At 33.2% G+C, this 20,629-nt stretch overlaps 1 protein-coding gene across 4 annotated transcripts; it reads left to right on the top strand.

Annotated features, from left to right (window-relative positions):
- Nucleotides 1-9,965: 9,965 nt before the first annotated feature.
- LOC111041996 (RNA-binding protein Musashi homolog Rbp6-like) lies at nt 9,966-17,366 on the top strand. 4 transcript variants are annotated; one of them, XM_022326480.1, is made up of 3 exons: nt 9,966-10,306; nt 17,034-17,106; nt 17,245-17,366. In XM_022326480.1, the coding sequence occupies exons 1-3, from the start codon at nt 10,051-10,053 to the stop codon at nt 17,279-17,281; spliced, it is 366 nt and encodes a 121-aa protein (XP_022182172.1). In that variant the 5' UTR covers nt 9,966-10,050; the 3' UTR covers nt 17,282-17,366. The 4 variants fall into 4 exon arrangements, with proteins under 4 accessions (XP_022182172.1, XP_022182175.1, XP_022182173.1 ...); XM_022326483.1 differs by having other exon boundaries at nt 9,969-10,302; XM_022326481.1 differs by having other exon boundaries at nt 9,976-10,306; nt 17,034-17,111.
- The last annotated feature ends 3,263 nt before the right edge of the window (nt 17,367-20,629 follow it).

Genomic DNA, 20,629 nt, shown 5'->3' with positions numbered 1-20,629 from the left:
CATAACCTGGATAAGAGAAACGACGAATGACGGTTTGTACGACCTTTCTATTAGGTTACTTATTTTGGTGCGTTAAGAAGTTTTTATTTAATTTTTCATATCTATTATACCGTCCACACCGCTGTCATATCACGCGATGGAACGTTTCGTTTTGCTTTAGTTTTTATCATAATTTCCTTCTTACTCTTCTGAAAGCTGCAGACGTCGGAATAAACAATTTTTGTTCGCCTCTCGCCCGCCGTACGTATTATTGTTTTTTCTCGAATAATTCTAAGTGAGTGGCAGTGACATGACACTGGCACGTCGTGAAAATTTAATCTCCTCGTAAATATACGGTTCGAATAAAATATGACATGTCCAACTGCAGCAGTCCTTGTGCCTGTATACTGTCGACGCTATGTACCTACTGTGGACTAAACGCTCTCGATTTATACATATTTCAATCGTTTCCATCAGTTAGATATACTCTAGTTCGATTTATACATATTTCAATCGTTTCCATCAGTTAGATACACTAGTATGACGTGTAGTCTCACCTATACGAGTCGGTCCCTGCCTGTACATAATTTTGTAGAATATTTACATCTTGTTATTCCGATGCCGAGCGTATACAAACAATCACCGAAGTCGAAACAAAAGTAGGTGGTGCCCAGGTACCCTATACAATACTGTAGTCGAGTCGCCATGGTATCCGCCGGATATTAACTACGCCATACGTCCGCGTCGAAAGTCCCTATCGTTATAAAACATTAACGGAACGCGACTTCGTTAAAATCAAAACCCGAATTCGGTCGTCGCAGGAATGAATAATTCACCCCCGAGCGTTCGCAAGTCCGCTACGATATGATGTGAGCACGAAACGTTGAGAATTTTTAAAACGTGACCTCCGAAAATGTCGGCTGGGGAGACCTGCGAATGACTATGGAATTAGTGGAGAACGCTGTATCGTTGTCGTCGTCGCCGTTGTTTTTGTTGTCGGTGTTGTTATTATTATTACTATTATGTGCACACCGTCGCGCCGCGTGTAATATCAACGTAATTATTTTTCGCCGCGTCGTCGTCGACACAGCAATTTGAATTTATATTGCGTTTTAAAGTATTTCGTGAAGGGATGGGATACGCGTTGCAATGTATATATATATCCGTTTATATGTGCGTATATAATATATACATGTATATATATATAATACACGTGCGCTTAATGTTGAGTCGCGAAACGATCGTTTTAAACTCAAGTCCCTATACGTGTCCCGGGTAATATCCGTTGATTTATGGAAGAAATAAACTCGTCATAATTATTTTTCGTGTATTATAATATTATGTACAATAGCAATACACTGCTGCAGTCACGATGCCGATGACGACCTTTTGCGGACAAGAGAAAAATTCGATCGTTTTTCCGCGTTTGAAATAATAGCATTACATTAATAATTATTGCTATGATGCGGTTCTCGCGACGTTCCTGCAGTCTGCACACTATATTTTGATTATATTACACCGAACACTGTGTTGGGTAGTAACCACGAATTCGTTACTAAGGGTGTCGCACTTAAAAAGTAAAAATAAACCTTGCCCTTGCTCCGCCCCCCCCCCTCCGTTGAAAACTATAGTAAGATATAAATACGTTATGGCTTTCGATTTCCACCCCGGTCGATTGTTGTCTATTGTTGCACGCCTATATACTACTATGCTTTACACGACTTAAAAGTATAATTTATTACTATCTATTCTATGTATGGAAGTTTACAATCGAAAAATAATTTGTCGGTTGCTTGGTGAAGCAAAAATTGTCGAAGTTTCGTTGGTGAATCGATTACGTTACTATAAGCTTTTTTTCGACTTGAGACGAACATTAAATCCGTTGGAAAATATTATTACTGCGAGTATTATTACGTTCACCGTACATATAGTCTGTATGAAATATTATAATATTTATTTTGCGTTCAACCTTTGAGGTAGCGCGTTACCCCGCTCAGCATTTACGTATTTGGTATTATTCACTTAGGACTCGTGGGTAGGACGACTTTCCGGGGATTGAAATATTTTACCCTGTTACTTTTTCACATACGTAAAGGTAGGCACGTCGTTATACCACACAATCATAATATATTATATACCTCTCATAACACGCGCCGTATACCCACCAAAATGTATTGCAATACTCGCAGTATTACGGCCATAACCCAACACTGCGGTTGTAAATGCGCAGTATTTACGTAATATATAACGTAATAATATTATTATAGGCTTGCGCTACGTGTGTGTAAAAATTATACTATTGTTGGGTACCTGCTCGTGAACGGAGGTGGTGGAGATGAGGGTGAGTTTTAATAATTACCATAATGGACCGTTCGTGCGTGGCGACCGCGGTGTATACTGCTCCGGCGAGCCCGGGAGAGGGTAGATCGCGGGAAGCTGCAGGGCCGTAAAGAAAGGATTACCGCGCGACGGGTATACGTATACATCATTATGCATATATATATATATATATATATATATATATTAAACATATAAATATACGCACATGCTTTACATGTATTACGCATATTATATAGTTGTGTGGCGTCGAGCTTTTCACCGTTCGCACGCCGTTATATCCGGTCGGGGCGGAAGGAGGATGACAAATGAACGCGCGCACACACGCGAGTCGATTTATATTATTATTATTATTATAAAATATGTATTCACAAGAACACACACACACCCACACTATACGGTTATAATTTTCATTATTTATATATGGCGAGGGTTGTTGTGCAATGGCAACACCGCGTCCCCGTTGACCGCGTCCCCGTTGACCGCGTGTAAAAGACGAACGATCGCTGCACGTCGGGCACTTCCGTTTGGTCGGCTCGTTTTAATTTTCTTTTTCTTTCTCTGTGTTTATTCCGCTTAATGTAAATCGATATCGTCGTAAATAATAATAATAATAACAAATAACAATGCCCCGTGTTCTTGGCTAGCAACAAAACACGTCATCGTGGCCACGTGCAGTGAGCTCTCCCATTATACTTTATTAATTATTATGAAACTATCATAACGATTATATTAATATGTAGTAGGTACAATATTATTATCATGCGCTATAAAATTGAAGCGAATCCGCGGTCGCAAATCGGCTATTGTAAAATATAGAAACCGTAAAACTATTTAAGTGGCGATTGGGGTGGTTGTGGTGGTGGAACGACTATAATTTCGCATTCGAACACTTATCACCACCCCATAAGGCTTACTGTGTACCTAAGTATAGCTGCGCTCAAGTCTAGCCTTTTTCTTTTTCCTTTGTTTCGGTCGCTTTAAAAAAAAAAAAAATAATAGTAGAAAAAAGCGAAACGTTTTACCGCGCAATGTTCGTACGTATATATAGGTACATCTGTCTGTTCGACCCGATGCGTTTATCCCGGACGCGACGCGTGCCATATAATAAAGTGGATATATGTATACTGTATAGATATATACATTACATATATATATATATATATAAATATATGTATATATAAGTACGCGAGCACATTACAACTCGCGTATATACATGGGTTTTTACAACACGACTACCGTAAAAATTCTTCCGGCACTTAACCCACTCACCCCACGACCGCACACAACCCCCCCGTCGGTGTCGTATACGTATACATGGCACACGCACATTATAACACACACACTCACACACTCACTTTATACATATGTATTATTATATCATATGAAATACGTGCGCAATGGATTCGCCGCTCGGGTGGAATACGAAATGATTGCCTTCGACCCCGAACGCGAAACTCGGCGTACTGCGCGTGTGGCGCTCGGCCCGTGCGATAGGTACAATGACATATTATTGTGTGACGTCGCGATAATATTAACATTATGTTATCACAGATCGACGTGTTTAATATCCCGGTGTAATATTATAATACGTGTGTGTTACGGTCTCGAATTTGTTTGCACAAACGCGACCGAACGACCGTTATTATAGAGGCCATATATATCATACTGCCGCGGGAGAGAGACGGGTGAGAGGGCGAGCGGGGTGACGAATGACGATAACACGGTCGCAGATATATCTGCTGGAGACTCGGTGGATGCACGTGGAGATGGTGTGCCACTGACGATAACGGTGTATGTATGTGTATATATATATATATATATAGATGGATACAATATTTCGAAAGCGTTAGTATGCCACTATACGTATTATCTTCAACTCGGTTATCCGATTCCGAAGTCGGTGCCTAATGTGTTTTTAATACACATTTACAAGTCCATACGCTGTCGTAATTGAATTTTTTTTATCATAATTATGATTTTGATATGATAGCTTCGCCAAGTATGTTGATAAATAGGTATTATTTTCTCAATACAAATTTGTTTTTTTACGTATAAAGCCGATAGGAAGGGTAAGATACGGCTGACTTGATTGGTTCAGCAGGGCAACTGATAAACTGTTCTGTACAATTTTTTTCCAAGTGGGAAAGTTTGCTAACGTTTTACACTACATCATTCCTACGGTCGTCGGCTGTTTTTCCTTGCGGTCAAAAAAACAACCAACCTATAGTTTCTTCAATGAGCACCAACTAGATCTGCCGGTCTTTATTCTTTTTTAATGGCTAAGATAGGTTCATATCTTGAAACTTTCCATGCACTAGGGTTACTAGGAATAGTTATTGTAAAAAAAATATTTTTTTTATATTAACCCTACTTTAAGCATCACATTTCTCTATTCACGAATAGACTAAGTATTTAATAATACATAAATCACCGATTTCATTAAACGTGTTCGTATAATTATTAAGCATAAACTAACCTTTTTCCGATAAAAACCAAAGAAAAATATTTGAACGTATAAAAATTCATGACATTTTTTAAAAGCTCAGTTTAATAGATTTTATACTATCGCCTTTGTCAAAGAGCTTATACATTATAGAAAACTTCTATAAAAAGCTTCTTTCTACACACCACGAAGGTACACACATACACATACACATTACACTCGAATGCTGATTTTTTTTTGTTCAAAGTGTTTGTCGTTTTTTCACACCAGAAGTTGTTTTATTTTATTATTGTTTCCGACATATCACAGGGGTTTCTACACTACTAATAATATATTATTTTTTGTCCTTAATATTGATCAATAATATTATAATTTGTGTGTATAAGTACACATATTATATACTGCTTATACTTAATTCCTTTTTTTTTTTTATTTGTTAAGATGTGTATATCATATACAAATACCTCCTATTATATTAGTATGTATATAATATTATCGTGTTTGTATATTGATATTATTTGGAATCCATTCGAACAATATAATATTATACCTTCCTATGTATATTATTACATTATGTAGGAATATGTGTATTTCTACAATATTATTACTATACCTTTTATTTTTGTTTTGTTTTTGCAATAGAATGTTTTGTTATTGTAGACTCGTGTTTCGTAATTTTCCGTATCGTACATACATGTATAAATATTATTGAAACAAAAGAACATTTCCTACATACCTATTATTATAATATCAGTTATCAGTATAAGTATTTTGTTAAACACGTCACACATATACAAATATTATACATACAGGATGTCTCATCGCGTTTGTGCACGTACAAACCCGCCCCATTTACTCGACCAAATATTATAATAAAATACATTTTTTCTCCTACCGCTACCCACCTCTGCCTAAAGTTTAAAACCAACACAAAACGATATTAAACGGTGGTTGGAAACTCGAACGGTAATTAATAATTAAATTTTTATAACATTTGCATGAACTCTGTCCTTATATATATATATATATATACATATATATTTTATTCATATCTTATATACTTAAGGAACATTTAAACGATGTTACATGAAACAAATATTGTAATTTGTTTTATACTATAAGTGGTGGGCAGTCTTATAAAGAATACTTTTATTTTGTATTCGGAATACATAATCGAATATTTGAAAAAATTAACGAGGGTCAATGATATTTCATTCAAAGAGAAAAACTATTGTTTATAACTAAAAATGTACCCGATTTTTAATGAAAAAAAATTGTTACAAATATAAACTATTTTTTGAGTTAAAAAAAAATATTTTTTAATGAATAAAAAAATACAAAAAAAATTATTCAGAATACGTATTCGAATAATTTGTTCAAAAAGTATTAAAATAGTATTGAATAACAAAAAAGTTTTTGAATACTTTACGAGGCAGGTGGTAGGTAACACAAAGTCATAATAACAAAATATAATACCTACCATTAATTTAGTCTGCTGTAGTTATTTTTAAAAATATTAATTGACGAAAACAAATATTGTCCTGGCCCAAACAAGCCGAGCCACTTGTGTGCGTATTTTGGTGGGTATGTGTTACGTCCTTATTTTCAGTGGTATGTATGTTGACAAAACTCGAAATGAAAAATGCTTTTATGTGTTTAGTATACACCTTTTTTTAGCAGCCAATTCCCTTTTTAATATCGCAAATATGATAACGTATAGCATGTCGTTGTAACTTGCAGTTGATTTCTGACAAACTAACTGATCATATTATTATAATATTGACTCCAAACAATAATAACAAACTTTACCCTTTTAGGTAGGTTTACAAAGTAGAAGGACGTTTAAAAATAAATATATCAGGACATGACAGACCTTTAATATATAATTAATTATGTAAATACACACATACTGGCTACAGACCACAGTATTATTATTATTGTTATTATTTTATACTTTTGTGCGAGTTTACTTAATCGATCATCAAGCGGCATTGGTGGTAAAAAAAATATCTTAATATACATAATTATCTTAAATTCTACGTGTCGTTTTCGCGGTCTTGTTGTTATAAAAATAGTATTATGATGACTGTTTAGGTATAATAATGATGATAATAATAATGGTAATATTACATGCGGTTTGAAACATACAACACAAAGACGATAAAGTCATATAATATAATACGGTATTTGATTTGTTTAATACCAGTCTTCGTCGATGGTCTATACGCACGTGGTTAGATGAAATATTATCAGACTTTTTTTTATGTATTTTTCATTCGTTAATTTATAGTATAAGTACAATTGTATTTGTTTTTGAGCCAGTCTCCGCCCCATGATAATACTAAGATAAAATTAAAACCACGACGATGCGATGTATCCATTTAATTGATCGCGTGTATAATGCACATAATATTATTACAATAATATACTATAATTATGTCATACTTGCGAAATCGCCAATCACTTTTCAATCAACTATTAATCATATTTTATTAAATCACGTTATACAACGTACTAAATGTCACTTGTCAGTACAATATTAGATTACAATAAAAAATTGTAAATAATAATAATAATAATAATAATAATGTGAAGAATAAGGATAATACTGCTACAACGCTTGGTACGTCTAAGTTCGATTGGGTGTACATTATTATAATAATGTGTACTTGCCGATATTTGGTTCCATCACAAACGATAACATATTATATGGTGTAGACGATCCATACAGGTACGCATTAAAATTTGAATTCGTGACGTTGGCATCAATTTGTAATTATTATAATGTCGTAATCGCGTAGAAAGCGGTATAGTGGTGTCAGACGCACAGTTCACGAATAAAACAAACGAAATGTGAGCTATTGTTTTTGCCACAATACCCTTCGCTCGATATTTTTACTTTTAGTCGATAACTTACAGCGGCCACAGTGTCGTATCAAAGAGAAGAGTAATTTTTTCACGTGATGAATTCACTATTCATTTTTTTTACATTATGCAACGGTCGATGAAGATATTATAACGACGTGTATGGAAAATGTTTTAGTACCTAAGTTACAGAAAAATAGAAAAACTCAACTAACAACTAACTTTTTTTTTTGATCACGCTATAATATAATATAATTTTTTTGCTTGGCTTATCAGTGGCGGTTTGCTGTTTTTCACCTATTTTCTTTCCTTATTTCTTAAATATTTATATTTCATACAAACATCTTTCCATCAGCAACACGATGATGAGTGCTTGTGTAGTTGTGTGTGTGTGACATTCAGACGCGTACCATGATATATTATTTAGTATGTTGTATGTAGGTACCTCTTATAATATGATTGTCACTTGCTAGAATGTGCTCCGTAAATGTTATATACAATGATATTATGTAACCGAACAGTAATAATAATAATAATACACACATACACCTATACATATACATATATATATATAATTATATACTAATATAATTTAATTTGTTTTTTTATTCATTTTTCCCAGTACCATATACGATAAGTTTTTGTTTAGAGCAGCAGATTTTTCAAGGTCCACTTTAGTATAATATATAACATTAAGTATATTATATAGGTTAATTAGTTATAATAATAATATGAGTATTCAAATTTTGTTCAAACACACACACATGCACACTCACACACGCGCACAGACATACTCACACACAAACACACACACAAGACGGCTGTCGTAACAATACCATTGTCGACATAACCGTATAAAATATATTTACTTACATAATAATATAAATAAAAATAATAAATTTACTCGACGTTTGGTCGCGGTTTGACGTGCTTATTACGGCACTCATAATTTTCAAATTCACAAAATTGTACAGCAACATTGTGTGCAGGTGGTTAAATGGAACGCCCTGTACAATAATGTATTATATTTCAGTACGTGGTTTGATTGAAAAATCATACTTTATAATACATGCAACTGCACAGGTAAACTATTATAATATTACATGCGTACAATATTGATGAACGTTGAAATAAACCGTTTGCGAACATTTCATAATATCCGTAATATACAATATTTTAGCCAAAGTCGTGACGTATTACGAAGAATAATATTCAGAACACAAATTTTGAAATTAATCAACCGATCGGTTTTTCGAAAAAAAAGAAAATTGTAAGCTTTCAATCTTACTTTGTTACTTTGGTGGTTTTTCAAAATTAAAACTTTCTAAACAAACGTATATCCTTGTCTGTGGTATGTGTTTTAAAAATTCAAGAATAATAATTGAAAACTCCTTCGCTAAAATCGATATCGGGTGGATTACTGACTGGTTGAATTCCAAATCCACAATGAATATTTTCCATCTGGTCTAATCGTCGATCTGTAGCACTAAATTAAATATATTTATACTGCGAGTGCATTCGATGTTCATGCCGATGTGACCGTGATTTTTTCCTAAATGAAATTGTATCCCCCACCTTCGGTAAAATACCACTAGTGAAAATTTACCTCTCGGTCACTAGTAACATTTTACCGCGGCTTAAAAGCATACCGATGTAATTATCAGCTAGTGATACCTACCGAAATTTGACCAGCCAGTCAGTGTTTGCTTTAATTTCATTTTACCAGGGGGCGACTACATCACCAAAAATCACACCGGTGCTGAACGATTTTTCAATCGTACACGTCGGAAATATTTTATATTATATATATTACACTGCTGCAGTATATGGATCGTATGTATAATATATCATTATATTGTACAGTAGGTATGCCACGTGGTTTGATCGGAAAATCGGCCTAAATATTGTAATTTATATTGATACTATACGTAACCGCTGCGGGGCGATCGTTATAATTAACATGGTGCTTGAACTGTGCGCAAAAAAAAAAAAAAAAACAATTAATAAATAAATAAAATATAGTGTTCGGCGTTTCGCCCGGTCTCTTCGCACAACTCACAACGATACCCGGTAGTTCATCGTTGTAATATAGCACGTGCGGCTTTCCGATTGAATCGCGTGTTTTAATAACACGATTTGTTCCTTTTATAAAACATGACGTGGGTATAAAAAATATATTATTATTACGATGTCGTATTGTATAGTGTAGTAGTTACAATATTATGTGTCATTATCTGAGATATTATTTTCATAATAATATCATCGTTGCCGTTTTTATTATTATTATTATTATTATTATACTACTTATTATTATATTATTACCATCATCGTATAGTATAATGTAAACACTAAACTTATACCTATACTAACTAAATTGTTGTATTATGTTTATCAAATGACCGTGCGTGTGTATTTTTCAAGTGATGAGCAATTACCACCATCAGGCAGCCGCGGTCGCCGCACAAGGTTTCGGGCCACCAGCGTCGCCGCACACCGGCGGCCCCGGCAACCCGCGGGCCGCCGCGTTCCCGCCGGCCACGTCGCCCGGCCCCGGCGCCCCGTCCACCATGGACATGTACAGCTCGAACCCGGCCGATTACGTGCAAGCAGCGTCACCGCAACCGTCCGCGTTCCCCGCGATCGCCGTCTCACGTGCGCCCATTAATTACAATCCTGTAGGTATATAGTCCGATTTGCGTAAGGGTTTGTAACGATATACAATTTATTTTTATTTTTTATGATTTTTGTTTTTTATTTTTTATTTTTGTTTTTTACATTTCTCTCTTATACTTCATAATAATATCATACCAACACACGACTTGTATAATATCATACTGTATATGACACCGTACTCGACGTGTGGACGTGTACAGAGACGGTCTGCGCTTTCCTCGCCCCGCCCCCGTCCGCCAATGAATTAGAATCAGCTGTACGTTTAACGCCGGGCGTCCGGCGATTCGTCTTGGCATTCGGAAATCCTTACGATTTGGAAAGAAAATCAATTGTTATCGATTGCCGAGTGCCGAGAGGAACCGGACGGTTGATATTATTTATCGACGAGACAGAATAAAGAGTCGCGACGCTAAATTATTTCGTTGCATAAATCAGTACGTCCCGTATAGTTCTCCCGAGCTGCACTTATTCGCTTGAATTTCCTATATAAGTACGCTTTATTAATATAATATTATCACTTTTTTTCGATCATGACACGATATCTGTCTCTGTCTCTGTATCTCTCTGTCTGTCTGTCTGTCTGTCTGTCTGTCTGTCTGTCTGTCTGTCTGTCTGTCTGTCTCTCTCTGTCTCTCTCTCTCTCTCTCTATCTAAGCGCAGTCCGTCTTTTTATAAGTCTATTATGTTACTACTGTTATTTTTAAAACACGATATCTTATCGTCTTATATCGTGTATACCGAAACTTGAATGACAAACACACACACACACACACAACCACACACATTCGCACACAAAAAGCCTATATGTATAATATTGTGACCTACACTGTGTAAATGCTGCCGTGTGACCGCCGACGGGGTTAGGTATCTCATAAAAAAAGCCCGCAAATGGCCTGCTGAAATAATTGTTGTTGTTGTTGTTGTTGTTATCATTGTTATTATTATTATATGTGTGTGTGTACGCTCTCTATATATATATTACAGTCACCCCGCACGATTCGCACTCTCCCCAGGCACATTTCCCGCACGCCTTATACTATTGTATTATAATATTGTGTGTGATTATTTTGTGTTTTTAATGTATTAAAATATGTAATAGGTAATATATATTATAATATTATATTGTTTAATCGTCGCGTGTTTATCGTTTACACTATATGTATGAAGTGGTTCGACGGGTTTTTTTTAGTTTTATCGTTAGGTTACATAGGTGTATAAGGTTAAAACTTAACACAACACGCACCGAGGGAAAACTGCGGTGAACGCCATGTGAACTTGTTTACCCCGACAGATGACACTTTTTTACACATTTGTTTTTATTGGGTTTTACGGTTTTTACGGTTTTTTTTTTTTTTGCTTTGCTTGTCTTGTCCGAATCGCATTAAATACACGATATTGCATTATTAGTATCGTTTAGACGGAGTGTTGAGTTTTAATAATATTGTGAAATTGTATTAACATTCGAGCGCAACATCACTTGTCGACAATAATAGTATAGGTATCCTAAACATACTGTTAAAACGTACATTAGCAGTATGTTTAGGACGAAGGTATAATATTGTATACAACTCCCCTAGTTAGTAAAATAAAATAATCATCTATGCACACGATTTTTTTTTTATCTTGTAAGCGAAATAAAAACTGTTAACCGTCGGACATAATAATATCATCTGCTGCTGCTCGATGCTGCAAGTGTATAATATTAAGTATACCGACCGGTTTGATGGTCTACCGGTTTCGGTAGTATATGTAACGGTCGGATCGGGTCAACCTAACTCCCCGAGCTGGAAATCGTCTTCTTTCACTAGTGTCAAAATTTGAAACATCACGCACAATAATTCTTATATAATATCACCTCCTCGAAAACCCAGCCCATCCAAATCCCTCCAAACGCTGCAGCAATACGTGCTTTCCCCTACCTCACATATAGCACACAAATACCTATGTAATAAGCGACCAACTAAGGTTTCTACCACTTTAACCCCCTCACCCCGTGTCAGGTCCATTGGGGAAGCTTACGTTGATCATGTGTATGCGCTCGTATTATATTTACTCGCGTCGGATTCCTCGCTAGCGATACATTATTCAACTTCCATCATCGCCGCCCTCGGTAGACGCGATAATTAATCACTTCACCAGGGGGTAGAGTGGTATGCCTGGTCTCCTCAGATCCTCCTAGTCCACATCCCTCCCCCGGGGATTCTGAAATATTATAAATTAAAACACTGCTGGTAACGTACGTCGTCATCGTCGTCATCGTTGTGGCGTCTGCTCACCTGCAAACTTTCCGACGTATTTCGAATCGCGTCTCCTCCACAAACTATTATAACTATTCACTTGTATTATATACACACACACAATACACCTGTCTACCGTCCCCGTTCGAGTTAATGTACCTCCCTAAATAAACGCACACACACATACACACACACACACGCATACACACACTTTTTCTATGTATAAAAATCTGAAACGAGATATATTACAGACTATCCACGGAATGTAGGCTTGAAAAACATCCAACTGATACCATATAATAAAATTACAATAATAAGTTGTAAGGCAGATGATTGTCACTTTCCCATCCTAGACTTTTGTGGTAGCTCGTACACGTATAATAACAATAATAATAATAGTAATAATAATAATAATAATAATAATAATAATAATAATCATATACATTTGGTTCAGCAATGACTTTTATTTTTTCGATTCTTGTTACATTTTTACAGTTGACAATAAATAGTCTTCGCGTTTTAAAAATGTACTACTTCGATTGAATGGTAAAAAAAATATTAGCATTTTCATTTTTTTATATATCTTGCAAGGATCGTATATTATCCCTTTTCAACCGCTATTATACACTTTAATAATAATATGTGTGCACACTATCGTTGTGACACGTGCAGCCCTCCCATTTATAGAGCATCAATTCTGGGACTCAGCCCGGACGTTCTGAGCTCTGTTCTCGAAAACTTTACTTTTTTAAAGAAAAAAAAAATACGAGACATACTACGACTTATTATTATTGTCGTGTAGACTGTATAGAATCGCTGATGTTGCAAAAAATATTATATCCGTCTGCAGCGTTGTACTGCTGGTCCGCATTGATAACATTAATAATGAAAAAAAGTAGGCACTAGTTAAAACCATCTTTCCCTTTAAGTATATATAGTATTTAATTACGGGCTTTCGGCGTAGGTAGCTTTGTTTTAGTACAAAGCAAGTTAAAATATATTATACTTAACATTTACGCGTTTTAAAACAGAAAATAGACTTGTGAAACTCGTGGCCATACACTATTTGTAATTTATTCCTTACTGTTTTATGATATAATACAATATTATGCGTTTTTAGCGACGTTTATAATATAATGTTTTATTTACTTAATTTTATAAACGTAAATTTATTATTCATTAAATGTTTAATTGTGTAGTTGTATTGTTATTATAATATACATTATGATATTATATAGGTTTTTTGTTTATTATAACTAGGTTTACATTGTTAGAAACTATAATTGAAAGAAAATATAAGGCCGTATTTTCGTATTGTTATATTTAATGAAAATATTGACCAATGAAATCGAGTGCTCTGTCGTGACAGGGAATGCCGGTCTAGAGAAAACCATTACATTTTCCGATTGTTCCGTTACTGCCGTTCGTTCTTTTCAGGTTGCCGTATCAGCTTTAATAGGAAAAGTACGATGTGGTGGATGGTTAAGATTTTTTTATAACTTTAAATCTTTTATTTCAATCAAAATACGTTATCGTTTATAGACCACGTCTTGATGTACAGAAATTTGTGTCATGTTTTTTAGATTTATTATTTTCTATAAGTACATCGATATTATTCTCAATACGAGTACGTCAAACCGTATACATAAGGTACCTTCCAAGTGACTCTTTTATTGTTATTAAATACATATACGAATTGAATAATAACATATTATTACGAAAGACAACAGTCCTTTGGTTCTCATTTATAATGTACGAATACATCTAATTTAATAACTTTTTTGCCATTAATAAAGAAAAAAAAAAAAATAATATACTATTATGCTCACCTCATCGCAAACAAAACGTTTAGCATGGCAACAGTTACCACCCTCCCCTCTACATATCGTCACATTGAATATTATTAAGTCAACGTTTTCGTTTATTTTTAAACGCGTGTGTGTGTCGTTTCCTTATAAAAGAATGTCAAGTCGATGATTACCATTCAAATTAAATCTCAATTTTAATATGTATAGTATTATAGAACCCTAACTGACTCATATTCAGAACACTGATAGCTTTGCTGATATAAATATTATTTTTTCGTAATAAGGCGACATTCCCCCCACCACCGACTAAAACACGTACATAATATACAACAATAACATTCGTTTGTATAATGAAGGAATTAACTAATTCATTTTTATTACGATTCGTGCAACGTCGAAATGGCCTTTCTAATATTTTAATGACAAATTGACAATGGATTAATTTCCTATACTAAAATTCGAATAGTGCATTCTACCTTCCTACACACTTGTGTAACGAAATTGCCTATACAACGCGCCGACCAACAGATTTGAATTAAAGTACTATTATTATTATTATTATTATTATTACAAAAATATCGAGATTAACAATTGATCTATTATACTATTGTTATCCAAACAAAAAACCACTGAATATTATAGCTGTGTGTTTCATACCATGGACCGCTGGTGAATTTTCTGTCGTTTTATTCGAATACTATCATTTTTTGTGTCTAGTAAAACTATTTATTTCAAACAATATACGTTATATTATACCGAGAATGAAAATAAATACAAAGTTTTTACAGAAAAATCCACGAAAAGATTGAAATAATATTTTAATGTTTCATAGTTAGATTTTTCGATAATATGCTTGAAAATGTATCAATTGATAAATTTTTACTCTACGTTGAAGGTGAGTTAATGCGCGCCTTATTTGACTAGTCATCCTCGAAGCCGACACCGATCAAGCTAGCATTCACTGCAAGAAGTATTATTACACAGTATAATATAACATCTCATGATTTATAATATTTTATAAAGTTTCGCAAACCCATCAATATAACATATACCTATTATTTTCGAGAGAAATGTTCGTTTTTTCAATATTCGTATCACATTACAAAATCGTTATAAATTACTTATATTATTATTTAACGCATGACTGGCAGTTACGAATGTATATTGTATATATTATATACATATTACATTAAACCTAAACGACAAAATTCTCTCGTATAGGAAAATTTCCTATGTCGAATCGAATCGCAATCAAACGTTTTATTTTCTCTACAATTACTTACGATTTTTTTGAACGCTGCCTATAAAAACCTCATCTTCGAGGTGATAGTCGTATAGTCGTGGGTATCATAATTGTCATCGTCGTCCGACACTGTGTCGTTCAATAATTGAAACCCGATACTAAGTAATGTGAAATATAATTTTCATTAATTATTAAAACAAATGTGTAAATGGATTTCCTGCACTGCCTACAGAGACGATAGTTTAAAATCGACATGAAAAAAATATTATTAAATTATCATCATTGAAACCTTTCATTTAGCCTCAGATTCTTATTACACGAGAATTTTTGTCGTCGTCGTCTTATTTTTTTCCCCTACAACAGAATCTGCAGAATAATATAAAAAATTTGAAAACTATTGATTGCTGTGGAATCATATTATATGAATATATACTTATAATTGTCGAAGTTTAATTACACGGATTTATTGCTGACAATGAACTGTATGTATAGATCGCTGTACCTATATCGTAGGTATTGTTTCTTTTTAGTGTAGTTTTAATGGATCGTGTTACTGTCCGTGTACGCTATTATCATAAACTTACTGAATTCGACTGCAATTATTAGATTTAGTATTAGTTATAATAGTGTAATGTTTTTAATTAATCTTTATTGCATCTAATATAATATATTATTATTGTAGTAAGTTTGGTGAACGAATTGCAATTCATAACTATAAAAACTTTACCTATATTATACTAATTGGAAAACTAGTTTTTTCATATCTATATATCGGAGATTAATTTAATGTTTGTTAGGTATAGAACATTGAAAGCTATTGTATCATGTCCGAATACTGTTTATATTTATTTCATCAGTCTGATCGGTCAAACTTTTGGATAACTTTTAATATGTGTATACGCTATTATTCTGTTTTGTACATACATAGGCACGCTTGATTGAAAACTGACACCATATTTTGCTATTTAACTAACCGACTTGAGAGTTTTAAGTTTGAATAGCACAAAATTGTCTAACTACTAACTGTAAATGTTTGTAATCACACGTTCTCTACGAACATGAGACTGATTTATCCCGACCTCTTGTTCGAACGAAGGCTGCCTTCAGTCGGACTAATTGTTATGCGAACCTTTTCATGACGATGTATGTCGAGGATATTACAATATTACTTTCATTGCGTGATCTATTTCACATGTTTGAAATGTCCATACTTTATTGAAAACATAATAGTATAGTATTGAAAAGTCAAAATAGACCTCAAAAATATAATTTAACGTCACGTCATCAGTGGTCGGTCATCTTTATAACATAATCGGCTTATTTATCAACAGCTCACACACATACACACAATCACACACAACACAACGCCCCTTTTGTAAAAGACATTTTTTTTTAATTTTAATTTTATTCAATTTGTACTAACCAGTTTTGTATTTTTTTTTCAGGGGCCTTTGATTCCGGCCGCTTTTACCAATGGGTACCACTGAACAACGCAAGAGTCAATAAATTTCTTCCATCGTAAGGTCATTGTTGTTCATTCATAAAAATCTCATCGTGCTATCATTGTTTTTATTTTTTTTTATTCAATAATAATTCATAATAATTGAGATGTATTGTTTATCGTTCTGACATTTTTTTTTTACTATTTTATTACAGGTTGACCGATATTAGTCGCCCCTATGCGTGTGATTGACTCAATAACTCACAACTATCACCAGAGATATATATATAAACGTCTCACTCACTCTCACTTACACCAAAGGTTTTCTTTCTCAATAATGCTATTAATAATAATCGTTTCTATATTATATAATAATTATAATGATTAAAAATAAAAAAAAACATGTTTTATTATATTAATAATGTTTATATTATGATAACAAATAAAAAAAAAATTAATATATAAGATAATTACATTAAAGAAAAAAAATTATTATTATATTCGTTTTTTTTTTTAGGGTTTTTATTATTATATAAATGAAATTACCCAAAATATGTAAATTTAATAATATTAACTTAATACTTATATTATATAATAATAATAACTATACCTAAACTAATTATAATCTCTGAACGATAAATCAAACCAGGAAATCGGAAAAAAAAATTGTCGCGTGTTGCTCATTATAATTATAAGGGCGCAGCCGTATAATAATATTGTAGAATAGAAAAAAACAAATCATTAATCAAGACCATCTAATTAAGATCTCATAATGAATCACACACACACAATATGTGGGTAGGTAGTAGTAACAACGATTAGCAATGTTGTAATATCAACTGTCGTCGAACCGACGAGCTTCCCGCGAAACCATAGTAAAATGTCATCACAACAATAATGTGAATAATATTATTGTCTTTTGGTATGAAATACGTTAGGTATATAACATAATAATAATAATATAATCACATTCCCGCGATCGGGGGATTCGACAACTTAAATCAGATGCCATTCGACTACTTAAACAAGACAAAATCGACTTGCGATGACATTCGCCGTTTTGTTGTTATTATTACCTGACCACATTTTTATTACCGCAAAAACTGGTTCACAGCTACATTTATTATATCTGGAGTAGATCTTTGATTTTCTCATCTTATGCTATTCAATTTAAAAAAAAAATTCCGTTTGAAAATACGCGTCGCAAAGTAGAAAACAAATTTTGAAAATTTTGATAAATTCATCTATCCAGCACACTGCTGAACGATATGAATATTGTTTATAAGTTTAATTTTTAGATTGATCATATTAATAGTATAATAATTATTATTAACGTATTTATTATTTATTTACTATGATAATATATATTGGAAAATAATAATTACTTATCGAACCGACGGGTAAATGTTTTATTATTATAATGGTTAAAATTATAATAATAACACAATGACGGTCACTCGTCATGAGTATAATTTTTTTGGGTTTTTTAACTATAATATAATGGGCCACAATAATATTTTTAATTCACCTCTCCCTCAAATAAACTACCACCACCGCCTCCACCACTAATACCTCCACCTTCACTACCACCGAATCGATGTGTGAATTATTTACGATTTTAATTTTTATTTCGTTTTTGCTATTTCATATTTATTTATTTACGGTGATAATCAAATTTTTGTTTTATTAATATAATAATCATTATTTTTTGTTTTCTTTTGTTTTGTTTTGTTTTTTTTTTTTTAACGAACAATTATTATGATAAACCAATAGACTATATATTATAATTATTATTATCATTATTATTATTATTATTATTATTATTATAATATGTTTGTTACGTATTTTTAAAATTATTCTTTGTCATTGATTTTTTTTTTCGTTTTTTCGTTTTCTTTTTTTTAATTTGTTATCAAAATATTGAATTAAATATAATTGTTGTTAAAATATTATTGTTATTACGGTTTTAAACGTATCTTTAAATTAATAATAATATAATTCGTCAATAGTTTAATTTAACATTATATATACATATTATAATTTTTCTTCTCTTCTTTTGACTTATCTTAAATATGATTAATTGTAATTTGTTTTTTTTTTTTGGATATCCCCATTTCCCCATTCCCCTCGCTGCCCCGTTCGAATAAATATAAAATATATTGTATTATACTATTATACAACACAATGTATTTATAATATATATGAATAATTAAAATAATAATAGCTATATATAATAACATAAACGTTCTGTTTCTTTAAGCATAACACCAATAACTAAGTCCATATTATAATAAAATGTACAGTCATTCATACCATTTTGTTATGTGTATGTATACATATATATATAATTTTTTGGTTGGTATCGAGCTTGTTTAAATGGTGGAATGTTAGTGAGAACATATTTTTACCTATAATATCATATAAAATACAATATTTAAGGCGCGGACAAAAAAAAATGATAACGAGAAATCGAATTTGTGTCGTTCGTTATTGTGTTTGCCACCGCCGCCGTTCAGTGTGTACAGCGTATGATGAGGTTGAATATGTGAACGATGGTCGGAAGGGTGAAGAAATATGAACCGAAAAAATTTTTTGAAAAAATATTATGGCCAGCAAACACTTCGATACCTAAGTACCTAAGTATGTTATTATAGTTATAAATTATAATATACGGCATGTACACTCGTTTTCGATTTAGGGCCATGCACACTTTCCATTTTTTCCACTGTGGCTCCGCAAATACGGCGTAGGTAATATTTGATCAAAATGTGCAGTGCACATATCTTGCGGCACTGCAGCAGCAATAAAACAGACGTGGGCACCGGGTCCCTAAGACCGTAATCGGACTTCGGTTTTCGTCCAATCAGTGGCGGACCCGAAAGGTGTGGCATTATCGTCTTATATGAAAATTAAAAAAAAAAAAACATTGGAACTCGATCTTGCAGCTGAAGTCATGCCATGAAAATCACATTCGATAAGCCTATCCCACTAAGGCCAATAACAAGTTTACACTTGATCCCCCCTACCAGTACTACTTGCCAACGCGTACTCACACGAGCGCCGTGATTTTTGATGAAATTTGTTGCCTGTCAAAAAATATTATTAAATCACCGTTCACCCACCTCCGAGCATTTCCGTGGTCCTCTCCCACCTGCCATTAAATCATGTAACGTCTTGTTCGGATAGTGTACCGACAAAAACAACAATACAAATAACAACAAGAAAAATAAGAAAATCAATAGCAATTGACCATAGATCATATTATGAGGTATTAAATTATTATTTATCAATTATTATCGTAAATAGATGGCAGGCGGGAGAAGATTAAGGCCAACCCCTTAATGCCAAAGACTAAGACACCTCATCGGGTGCTTTTGGTATCCATCACTCGTGATCGATCGGATTTTTTATATTTTGACATCATCTTTCCACGGATATTAATTGAGAAAGTGGTCGAAATAGGTATGCGGGGATGCTTTTCTTCCACTTGATTTCGTTCACATATTTCATCCCCCTACAAAATTCACACTGAAAAATCTGTCTGCCCTTACAATGAATATAATGTGTCTTATATTGTATGATCAGGTTTAAATATTTTTT

This window comes from Myzus persicae, unplaced genomic scaffold, assembly GCF_001856785.1.
Source record: "Myzus persicae strain clone G006 unplaced genomic scaffold, MPER_G0061.0, whole genome shotgun sequence".
NCBI lineage: Eukaryota > Metazoa > Arthropoda > Insecta > Hemiptera > Aphididae > Myzus > Myzus persicae.
Note: the sequence above shows the minus strand (reverse complement) of the source record. Positions and strands in the feature narration are given on the sequence as shown.